Source organism: Dendropsophus ebraccatus, chromosome 8 (assembly GCF_027789765.1).
Source record: "Dendropsophus ebraccatus isolate aDenEbr1 chromosome 8, aDenEbr1.pat, whole genome shotgun sequence".
NCBI classification, from domain to species: domain Eukaryota; kingdom Metazoa; phylum Chordata; class Amphibia; order Anura; family Hylidae; genus Dendropsophus; species Dendropsophus ebraccatus.
In genome coordinates this window covers 79,252,351-79,264,524 of record NC_091461.1, presented here as the reverse complement: position 1 = coordinate 79,264,524, position 12,174 = coordinate 79,252,351, and the positions used below count along the sequence as shown (strand labels likewise).

The window sequence follows — 12,174 nt, the reverse complement described above, 5'->3', positions numbered from 1 at the left end:
GCTAGCTTACCCCTCCAAAAACAAAAGGATCAGTCAGAATATATCCAACATGCCCAACCTTTATTTCCACCAGCATCATCTATTATTAGAGAGTCGGGAGACCACAATGCACATTAGACAGTTGGACACAGTAGTGGATTATAATAGGTCCGTTTCAGGAGGTAGCCCAGAGCCCTGAGCTCCTGGGGCGCCCATGGCCACCAAAACAGACTTTTACTTTAGGTGTGTATTGTCTCCTCGCTCCAATTTTGCAATAATTTGCAAAAAATGTGCTGTTTTTTTACCATGATTTTGCACAAGGGGTATTATGGGTAATATGACATTATTTATCCTGTACTATGAACACCACGCTTGTGCTGCCATAGTTACAGTAGGATGGGGAGCCCAGGCTTAGGGGCCTAGTCCACAGAGCAATAATTGGCCGAATCGGCCCGATTCAACTGATTATCGCTCCGTGGAATAGAGACAATGATCAGCCGATCATTATAACAAAATGCATTTTTATAATAAAAAAGCAGTTTGAAGCTCTCCCTTCTGTCTTCATGATTGTCTATAGAGAGGGGAGGGGTTGAGAGAGATGAGGCACCAAAACAGGTCAACAAAGAGTTAATTTACAGCTACATCACCAGGCTATCTCCTCTGAGGTCAGCACTGACCTCTCTGACCTCTGAATATCAGCTTCACACAGCTCCCTGCTGTGTAATCCTTTGTTCTTTGCTCTTTGCTGCTGACTAGTCTCCTTCCTTCCTCCTTCCCCCTCCCCTTTGCATAGAACAAACAAGGCCCGACTGTGTAAAACAGTCGAGATTTCCTGATAATGAGCAGTGGATGAGAGAGGGAGGGAGGGAGGGGCGACCTGGGGAAAGTCTTTTTGAATGCAGATAATGGCATTTTTGCCTAATAAACCCAATTACAAAGTTTCTTAAAATTGCATGTACTATTGATTTCTGCAAAAAAACAAACAAAAGAAAAACAAACTACACTTAAAGATTTCTGCGGCAGGGGAGTAGCTAGGATTCAGGGGGCCCCAAAAAAAAGGAGCCCCCCTCCCCTACGCACAAAATATATATAAAGTATATGCTCTGTGATGTTCCTGGCTGCAGCCACAAGAGTGACTGCTAGAGTAGAGAGCCAATGGCTGCTTGCTAGAGCACACAAGAGGAGTGGACAAGATGGCAGTGGCTAACAGGAGTGGAAACTAGAAAGCGTTGGTTAAGGTGAGTATCATCAACCAGAAAATAAAAGCATTTTATTCTGCACAGATGGATTGTCACATACTTACCTGGTCCCCTTTGCTGCAACAAGGGCGGTTGGATAGCCCTGTATGCTCCCAGCCAGCTAATACTCCAGATAAGCAGCCTATCAGTGGACAGAGACAGAAGTGCAGCTGTGCCAATCACAAGCTGGCAGGCGCTCCATACTAATCAGTGGCGGGAGATTTAAATGAGCAGCTGATAGTCCATAGCAGATCATGATAGTATTGGCTTGCCTGACTTTACCATAGTTTATCCTGTGTTCCCAAATCCTGTGTAACTGACCTCTGCTTGTTTTCAGACCTTGGCTTGTAGCCTGACCTTGTACTTCCCTTGTGACTGTGTTTCTGACATAAGCTTGTTAACAGTATACCCTTTGATTTTGATTTGAATTTTGTTGGCCATAACAATTATGGCAGTAAAATGAAGATGTGTGAGAACAAAACGAGATTTTACCACTGTCCCATAAAATAGTTAATTTTGTTTTACAACCCAAAAAACAACCAAACTAACTGTAAGAACATAGCCTAAGGCTTTCAGTTAAAAAAAATGTGATTGCAAAATTATCAGGTTTGACATGTATGATGAAAAGGGACGTGTTCCATTAGGACCTAATAATAGAAATATTCTCTGCTCTTGTATGTTACAGCCCTGCTTTTTACCAAAGGAACCAGTTCTGGAACTAAACTATTTCTAACAAATAGTGAAACACATACTTATGATGCATCAAAAGCCATATGTAACAAAGCTGGAGGTCATATTGCTTCACCACAAAATGCGGAAGAAAACCAAGCTGTGGCACAAATCGTGCACAACAATAATGCATTCCTAGGAATTAATGACCTGGAAACAGAAGGTGTTTTTAAAAGTCCAAATGGACAAAAAATTACATATTCAAACTGGAATCCAAAGGAACCTAACCAGCATGGCAACGAGGATTGTGTTGAAATATTGTCTGGTGGCAAATGGAATGATGTACCATGTGATCTTAAACGATTGCTTATCTGTGAATTTTCCTCATGAATTACAAACAAATAGAACATCTACAATAAAGTAACATATCTATTTCTTTTGGTTAAGCAATTCTTACACCATGCAAGATTATGATGTGGGGGTGGCACAGGCTCTGCCCCATGCTATAATCCGTGTGCACCTGCAACTGAATTCATCGCTAAACACAATGAATCGTGGAGCCGAAGCCACACGCTCCATTGTGTGACCTGTCAGGTTCTCTGCGGCTGCTATTCAATGAATAGCTGCCGCGGAAAACTGACATGTCAGTTTTTTTTGAGTCCGCTAGCGATCCCGGACAGAGTGTATACTATGGGGGACATTTATTAGTTTTTTACGCCGGACTTAAAAATGTCCCCGCATCTCCTGTGCTACGGAGATTTATGTAGAGGCGGACTGCCTCTACATAAATCCCGTGCGCGTCGGTGCGCACGGCCGAAAACCTACGCCACCTGAAAGGTGGAGTAGGTTTTTGGCGTATCTTTTGCCGGAGCAAAAGATAAATCGTGCAGACTCTGAGTCTGCGCCCCCCGTTCTGCCCCCTCCACATGGCCTTAAAGGCATACTTATCACTATTTTGTAATTTTGCAGATACAGGCAGATAAGTCTTTGTCTTTGCTTATGGCCGTTTACAGAGTTAACCTCTTGACGACGCATGACGGGTTTACCCGTCATGCGGCCGTTAAGTGTAAACAGAGAGGGCTCCCGGCGTGAGCCCTCTCTGCAGCCCGTGGTCCCCGGTTGCTATGTGCAGCCAGGGACCGCGGGTATTGGCCGGCAGACGGCTAATTAACTATTCAAATGCAGCTGTCAAAGCTGAAAGCTGCATTTGAATAGCAGCTGTGCCCCCTGTCCCTGGTGTCTAGTGGGGGATCTCCCCCCCGCGATGCGATCGCGGAGGGGATATCACTTGTACTGAGCCGGCCGGGGCTCAGCATCGCTCCGACGCTGTTCCCGACTCGGCAATCTATTCACATGGTCTGCAGCAGACCATTATAATAGAGCACCGATCTGATGGATCATTGCTCTATTATATACCCAGGATTGATCTCAATGGGAGATCAGTTCTGTGTATATAGAAGTCCCCCAGGGGGCTTCATATTACTGTAAGTGAAAGTAAAAAAAAAGTGTTTTTATTAATAAAAAATCCCCTCCCCTAATAAAAGTTTGAATCACCCCCCTTTTCCCATTTTACAAATAAAAATAAATAAATAAACAAACATGTTTGCTATCGCCGAGTGCGTAATCGCCCGAACTATTAATTAATCACATTCCTGATCTCGCACGGTAAACGGCGTAAGCGCAAAATCCCAAAGTGCAAAATTGCTCATTTTTGGTCGCATCAAATCCAGAAAAATTGTAATAAAAAGTGATTAAAAAGTCGCATATGCGCAATCAAGGTACCGATAGAAAGAATGCATCATGACGCAAAAACTGACACCTCACACAGCCCTATAGACCAAAGGATAAAAGCGCTATAAGTATGGGAATGGAGCGATTTTAAGGAACATATATTTGTTAACAATGGTTTGAATTTTTTACAGGCCATCAGATAATATAACAGTTATACATGTTACATATCGTTGTAATCGTAATGACTTGAGGAACATATATAACAAGTACGTTTTTCCATAGGACACATGGCGTAAAAATGAAGCCCCCCCCCCCCCAAAGAAAAATAATTGCGTTTTTTTTTTCAATTTCACTGCGCATATAATTTTTTTCTGGTTTCACAGCATAGTTTATGGAAAAATTCAGCCATTGCGAAGTACAATTAGTGACGCAAAAAATAAGGGCTCATGTGGGTCTGTAGGTGTAAAAATGCAAGTGCTATGGCCTTTTATACACAATGAGGAAAAAATTAAAATGCAAAAACGAAAGTTAGCCCGGTCCTTAAGGGGTTAAGTTATAAAATTGCATTTTTCTTTGGAATCTAAAGTGCCATGGAAGTCATTCTGAGCCACAGCATGCCGGCTTCTCTTCCCTCATACACCCTTCCTGCTTCGACTGAGTGACATATAGGACTGAGCATTCAGCCCTGTACATCAATTATCAAAGGAAGGAAGAGGTGGGGGAGAAGACAAGCATGCTATGGCTGCTTCTGTGGCACTTCAGCTTCCTAGGAAAAATACAATTTTATACAAATGGCCATCAGCAAAGACAAATGCATGGTGTGTTTTATTTACCTATCTGCTTTTGCCTGCAGCTCTGTACCTGATACTGACCTGTGAGATTCCCTTTCCATATTTATGAATGGCAGACCCTAGGCATGTGATATGCGTGAGAACTTTGGAGGAGCCACATATCCAGCCCTAATCTGCTAACACTCCTGCTGACTGCTACACTGATCTACCCTGCTCCTTCGCTTGCTGATTTTGGAAAGACATTCTTCATGAGCAGGTGGCTGAACTATGTGGCAGAGCGGCTTTTCCAACTGCTTTTTGTCTGCCCCCATCCACCAAACCAAAGTCATACATGTTATATGCTCTATATTCTGAGTTGTAGGACACATACAGGGCCATTTCAATACACTGGTGGGCCTGGTGAAGAGCCCTCAAGAGTGGGCCCCTTCCCCATTCCTTTTTAATGCCTCCCTGCCCCCCAAAACCCAGTGTTATCAGAATCGGTGCTTTACACACAGTATAATGCCCTGAAAGTGTCCCCACACTGTATTGCCCCGATACATATGGTAGTTATCGTATAACACCATTTCCACCATACAGTGATTACATATTGCCAATTATACCATTACATAATACCGCTATACCATGACCCTTATCACTACAAACCCTATAACAGAGTGCAGTTACATCCAATGACTCATAAGTGGCGTCTTCTCTGATCAGAGTCTGTCCGTTTTTCTCTTTCTCTCCATCCAGCCTGGGCCACCTTGAATTCTCCCCCGGCTGTGATTCCTCTCTCCAGATTCTGCCAGAAAAACATTTTATGTTGCAACACATAGAGTAATTAGGTCCCCTGTACCCCTATATAGTAGTTACATCTCTCCAGGACCCAACAGTTTTAAGGTGTCCCTGTACCCCCCTTGGTATGCTGCCCCAGTAGTATATACCCCTTGTGTGCTCCCCCAGTAGTATATAGACCACCTGTGTGCTACCCCAGTAGTATATATCACTTGTGTGCTGCCCTCAGTAGTATATACCCTCTGTGTGCTGCCCAAGTATTATATACCTCTTGTGTGCTGCCCCCAGTAGTATATAGACCCCTGTGTGCTGCCCTCAGTAGCATATAGACCCCTTGTGTGCTCTACCATTTATAGACCCCTCCATGTGCTTCCCTATTAATATAGACTCCATGTGTGCTGCCCCCAGTAATATATAGACCCCTATGTGCTTCCCCAGTAGTATATAGACCCCATTGTGCTGCCCCCAGAAGTATATAGACCCTCTGTGTGCAGCCCCCAGTAGTATATAGACCCCCTGAGTGCTACCCCAGTAAACTATATAGACCCGCTGTGTGCTCCCCAGTTATATATAGACCCCTGTGTGCTGCCCCATATGTATATAGAAAATACAGGGAAGACAGCGCTCCATGGTGCAAGATCATAAAAACAGAGGTGGATCAAGTAGGGGAATTTAACAGTGCATTCCCTCACCTGATGTGGTTGTGCAAGACTGAGGCACAACTCTTCAAGCATATAGAGGGAAACACTGATGCACAGCCTATCCTGTATACCCACGCTGGGGCAAATAGAAAAGTGCAGACCTCCACTCCAGAAAGACTGGTGCAACAGGTTCGGCCAACTCCAATAGGATGCTTGAGTAAATAGCTTATAAAAACTTTAATTTAAAAAGTATATAAAAACAATAAAACAAGGATACAGCACCAGTTTCCAGGCCGGACCTGGCCTCTTCATCAGGTGCATACTTAGAGATGTTCAATGTGATATTTAAAGCAGAAACGGGAAACTTATATCACCTTAAAGGAGAAGTCCGGCCAAAAATATTTTTTTATATGTTATTACTTATGGAAAGTTATCCAATTTTCTAATGTACATTAATTATGGGAAATGCTCATATACTGCTATTTCCCTTAATTTAGTGTATCAGGAACTGCTTGGTGCTGGGAACATATACAAAGTACTACTCCCCCATTATCTGCAGATAATGGGGGAGTAGTACCTTTTGCTATCCCTATTACCGCCCGCGCCACCGCCACCGCCGCTCACACAGGGGCTGCTTTTCATGCCCCCTGCCGCTCCCCCTCCTCCTCCCGACTTCAAACTTACTATCGCGCTGCTGATTCCCCGCCGCCTGCGCCTCTCCTCACTATCCGGCCGGCCGCTGACTCCCTCCCGCTCGCCCGCCTGCTCGTTCGCCCGCTCGTTCGCACGCCCCGTTCCTCACACTATCTGGCCGCCGCTCTCTGCTCTTGCATGCCGGCTGCGTCAGCCCACCCCCACCCCGGCCGGGGACACCAGGAAGCGCCGTGCTCCTGGCCGGGGTGGGGGCGGGGTGACGCAGCCGGCATGCAAGAGCAGAGAGCGGCGGCCAGATAGTGTGAGGAACAGGGCGTGCGAACGGGCTGCAAACGAGCGGGCGGGCGAGTGGGCGAGCAGGAGGGAGTCAGCGGCCGGCCGGATAGTGAGGAGCGGCGCGATCGGCTGGGAATCAGCGGCGCGATAGTAAGTTTGAAGTCGGGAGGAGGAGGGGGAGCGGCGGGGGGCATGAAAAGCAGCCCCTGTGTGAGCGGCGGTGGCGGCGGCGCGGGCGGTGATAGGGATAGCAAAAGGTACTACTCCCCCATTATCTGCAGATAATGGGGGAGTAGTACTTTGTATATGTTCCCAGCACCAAGCAGGGAGGAGGGAGGTAGATGGCACCTCTCTCCCTCCCTGCTCGGTGCCCAGCAAATGTATTCATTGAATACATTTATGGGATACTTTGGGGAGCAAGGACACTTGCTACCCAAAGTATTCCATAAATGTATTCATGAAGTCACAAAAGTACAGTGCATAACATTACATTACATACACTGTAATTCCTATGGAGTGTCCAGCAGGGGCGCACTATATATAGAAGTCAATGGTACTCATTGACTTCTATATAGAGAGCGCCCCCTGCTGGACACTCCATAGGAATTACACCCTTCGCCGTGACATCACTGGTTCTGAGAGAATTCTAACACTTCCTGAAACACTAAATTAAGGGAAATAGCAGTATATCAGCATTTCCCATAATTAATGTACATTAGAAAATTGTATAACTTTCCATAAGTAATAACATATAAAAAAATAATTTTGGCCGGACTTCTCCTTTAAAGGGACAGTACACCACAAAATACCATACATAAAATAATACATACAATAATATAAAAATACAAAGAAAGAAAAGGACAATCATTCGATATTTTCAATGGTTTCATTAAGCCCATTGGGAACCAGAGTAGCCAACAAAATATCCAATAAGTTTCACAGTTGATTAAAAGCCTATATCTGTTAGATACATTTACTGGAATTTGTTCAAGAACTGTAAGTTTAAGACCACTAGAGTCACTACCATGTTTAACCATATAATGTCTAGATGGACTATGTTTGACATAGTTATTCTTAATATTAGCCCGGTGCTTATTCATGCAGCATCGCAGTGTCTGTACTGTTTGGCCCACATACTGAAGAGAACAAGGCCAACTGAGGAGATAAATGACATAGGTAGAGAACAATCACAGATATCTCTAGTTCTGAAGGATTCTTTGGTGGTGAAGGAGTTAAAGATCACGGTAGGATTCTCTGGAATCCACGCACAGCACAGACACGGCCGGGGCCTGCATTGGGATGTATTACCGCACATAGCAGAACTACCAGTGGTAGTTTTTTTTTCTGAACATAAACGACTAGTAGCCAAAGTACTACGCAGGCTTTTAGTCTTCCAATCAGTGATATTTGGATGGTTGGGTACAATAGTTTTTAACCCCTTCTGCTGGTACGTCCTGCGGGGGGGGGGACGTTGAGGTTCAGAGAGAGGCCGCAGCCCCGCTCTGAACCGCCGCGATCCCGGCTGCTATCTGCGGCACGGGACCGCGACTATTAGTGGGTGCTGCCAATTGCCCACGCCCGCTAATTTAACAGTTAGATGCAGCCCCTTCTCCCGACTCGGCATTCCATAGATATGGTCTGCTTCAGACCATTATAATAGAGCATCTGATGGATCGGTGCTCTGTTATGTACACAGCATTGATCTCAATGGGAGATCAGTGCTGTGTATATAGAATTCCCCTAGGGGGCTTCTAATTACTGTTAATAAAAAAAAACTGTTTGTAATAATAAAAATCCGCTCCCCTAATAAAAGTTTAAATCACCCCCCTTTTCCCATTTTATAAATAAAAATGAATAAATAAACAAACATGTTAGGTATCGTCGCGTGCGTAATCGCCCGAACTATTAAATTATAACATTCCTAATCTCACATGGTAAACATTGTAAGCTTAAAAATATTCCAAAGTGCAAAATTGTGCATTTTTGGTGGCATCAAATCCAGAAAAATTGTGATAAAAAGTTATATATATGCAAGTAAGGTACCAATAGAAAGTACACATCATGGCGCAAAAAATGATTGCTCACTTAGCCCTATAGACCAAAGGATAAAAGCGCTACAAGCATGGGAATTGAGCAATTTTAAGGAACATTTAGTTTTTTGGAAAGGATTTAATTTTTTAAAAGCCATCAAATAATATAAAAGTTATGCAAGTTACATATCGTCATAGTTGTATCGACTTGAGGAACATGGATAACATGTCAGTTTTGCCATAGGGTGCACAACCTTCCCCCAAATAGGAAATATTGACTTTTATTTTCAATTTCACCACCCATATACATTTTTTCTGGTTTCGCAGCATATTTTATGCAAAAATTAAGTCTGCCATTGCAAAGTATAATTAGTGGTGCAAAAAATAAGGGCTCATGTGGGTCTGTAGGTGAAAAAATGCAAGTGCTGTGGCCTTTTAAACACGAGGAGGAAAAAACGAAAACGCAAAAACAAAAATTGGCCCGGAAGGGAAGAGGTTAAAAAAAGATCACTTAAAATTATTGGCCAGTGTTTATTCAGTATTCTTTTTATTTCTTTAGCACCACTATTAAATTTAGTAATAAAGTTAAAATGACGCTGTACCCACAATCTGACCCCCCCCCCCCCCCAAACCACTTGTACCTTCGGATAGCTGCTTTTAATCTAAGATCTGTCCTGTGGGCCGTTTGGCAGGTGATGCAGTTATTGTGCTAAAAAACAACTTTTAAACTGGCAGCCCCGTGACCTATGGGAGTGACCTAGATTGTATATGCATTAGGCTGGCACAACCTCTCCGCCCCTCCTCCCCACCCTCCTCATCATTAGGAATGCTCCAGGCAGATTGTCTCCTATTCCCCACCTGTGTCAGCCCGGCACATGGGCTGGATCGTTAAGACACCTGTGCAAATGTTCAGCATGGAGAAAATGTTCCAGTGGCATTCCTAATGATGAAGAGGGTGGGGAGGAGAGACGGAGGGGTGGTGCAAAGTTAGGGCACAGATACTCCCCGTAGGGCACGGGGTTGTAAGTTTAAAAGTTGTTTTTTGGACAATAACTGCATCACCTGCCAAACGGACATCCGAAGCAGCTATCCGAAGGAACAAGTGGTTTGGGGGGGGGGGGGGTCAGATTGTGGGTACAGAGTCGCTTTAAGCCCATACCTATTGCATGTTCCTTTTTATTAATTGTGATGTTCTTTTTTTTAATAAATTTTAGATGTATCCTTTACATTAGTCAAATCCATTTTACTCAAAATTTCTACCTGTGTAGTTTTTTTTCTTGTACGTTTAAAAGCCTGGTTTAGAAGATTCTCCGGATACCCTTTGTTCTGAAAACCGTTTGTGGAGGACTTCAGCTTGTGCAATAAAATCAGCATCAGAGATACATCACCCGGAGGGATATCTGGCTGTTCCTGTGTTTTCGAGACTCTTAAATAAGGCTACATGGGCTCCTCTTTTTTTTTGCATATTCATTTTTCCCAGGGAGCAATGCACCTAGGATTTCATTGCATTGATTGCATTGAGCGCTTTAACTGGCAGCCGGCAGTGTTATCTTTGTCTGATCTCCCTGAGATTAGTGATCTGTTTCTCCTTTAATCAGTGGGCCCGGTGCAGATGCAGCCTCTAGTTAAAGCAGCCCTGGATATGTTACTACAACACCAGCACTTTTCAGTTAATTTACCTCCTCGTAATCTTGGTACTGTACTTTCCTAACAATGTACTAATAGATATCCACAGTATGTTTTACGTGAAAACAAAAATGCATACTGTATTTCTATACTTTAGCTATATCTACTGGTGAAAATGTCACACATATTAGACAACGTATATTCTACAGATAGTTGAGAAAGTACTAGAATAGAGGTAAATCCTAAGCATTCTTTGTAGGAATGGTTTTGTGTTAAAGCAAATGTACCATCAGGATCATGGCATTCCCGTGTGGGCGCAGATTGATTAAGGTAAAAAAAAGCTACAATGTACCTAATGGTGCATTCGCTTTAAGTAGTAGCCTGCAGATTAGCTTGCTATGATATTTAGAAATTAGGTCGCTATAATCTAGTTCATTAAAAATATACACAATAATGTAATTAACTGTTATTGCATACAGCAAATTTAACCCCTTAGTGACCGCCGATACGGCTTTCTACGGCGGTCACTAATGGGCTCTATTCTGCAGCCATCAGCTTTTTACGGCGATGGCTCAGAATAGAATAGCGGCGCCGGTAAGGGTCACAGACCCCTCCTTTCAGCTACCGGAGGTAGCTGAGAGGTTGGGGCACAGTGTGGGGACAGTTATTTTAGGTCCCCGTACCGACGATCGCCGTTATACACGTTATAACGGCGACCGCCGGTAACCGCGATTACCGGCGCGCCTATAGTAAAGAAAAATGATTTTTATTCTAATTGCGGTTACTAGCTGCGGTTTACCGCCGTATCACTTGTGATTATTTTTGCTAGTAATTTTGCTTTTCTAATTGCGGTTACTAGCTGGGGTTTACCGCCGTATCACTTGTGATTATTTTTGCTAGTAATTTTGCTTTTCTAATTGCGGTCACTAGCTGCGGTTTACCGCCGTATCACGTGATCTTATTTTCTAATAGCTGATCTTTTTTGGTTACTAACTAAATACACCCCATAATACCCTCATATTACCTGTAATCACCCTCAGATGGCTAGGGGGGGAAGATGGCTAAGAGGTTGGAGGAGTGTTTAAACTAGGGCCCGGGGGGAGGGCAACTACAATATAGTAAGTGAAGACAGAGTAGATGGAGAGCTGGGCCTAGATTATGGAACTGGGGGTGGAGCGGCGGGAGGGGTTAGAACAGTCACTAGTGACAAGAGGAAAGGGAATATGGACAAATATATTAAATGTATGTATACTAATGCTCGAAGCCTCACTAATAAAGCTGAGGAATTAGAACTCATAATGGTTGAAGAGAAATATGATATAGTGGGGATAAGCGAGACATGGCTGGACGAGACCTATGACTGGGCCGTTAATATCCATGGTTATAGTCTATTCAGAAATGACCGTAAAAATAAGAAAGGGGGAGGGGTCTGTCTATATGTTAAATCATGCCTTAAGCCTATTCTGCGGGAGGATAAATGTGATGATAATGTGGAGTCTCTTTGGGTAGAAATAAGGGGAGGGACGAAGAATAATAAAATTCTTATAGGAGTGAGTTATAAACCTCCAAGTATAGTGGAAGAATCAGAAAATCTTCTTATAAGACAAATAGATGTGGCAGCGAAGCAGGGGGAAGTCATTATTATGGGGGACTTTAACTACCCAAATATAAACTGGAAAGCAGAAACCTGCAGCTCCAGGAAGGGAAGCGTATTTTTGGAAATAGTAAAAGATAATTACCTTTCCCAACTAGTAGAGGAACC

General features: G+C 43.7%; 1 protein-coding gene across 1 annotated transcript in view; it reads left to right on the top strand.

Moving 5' to 3' along the window:
* Nucleotides 1–2,321, top strand: part of LOC138799475 (mannose-binding protein C-like) — a 64,993-nt gene extending 62,672 nt beyond the window's left edge. The window contains exon 7 of the mRNA XM_069980706.1: nucleotides 1,903–2,321. Coding sequence (XP_069836807.1) covers nucleotides 1,903–2,276 — 374 coding nt within the window. The 3' untranslated portion in view covers nucleotides 2,277–2,321. The remainder of the gene's footprint in view (nucleotides 1–1,902) is intronic.
* Nucleotides 2,322–12,174: the final 9,853 nt, after the last annotated feature.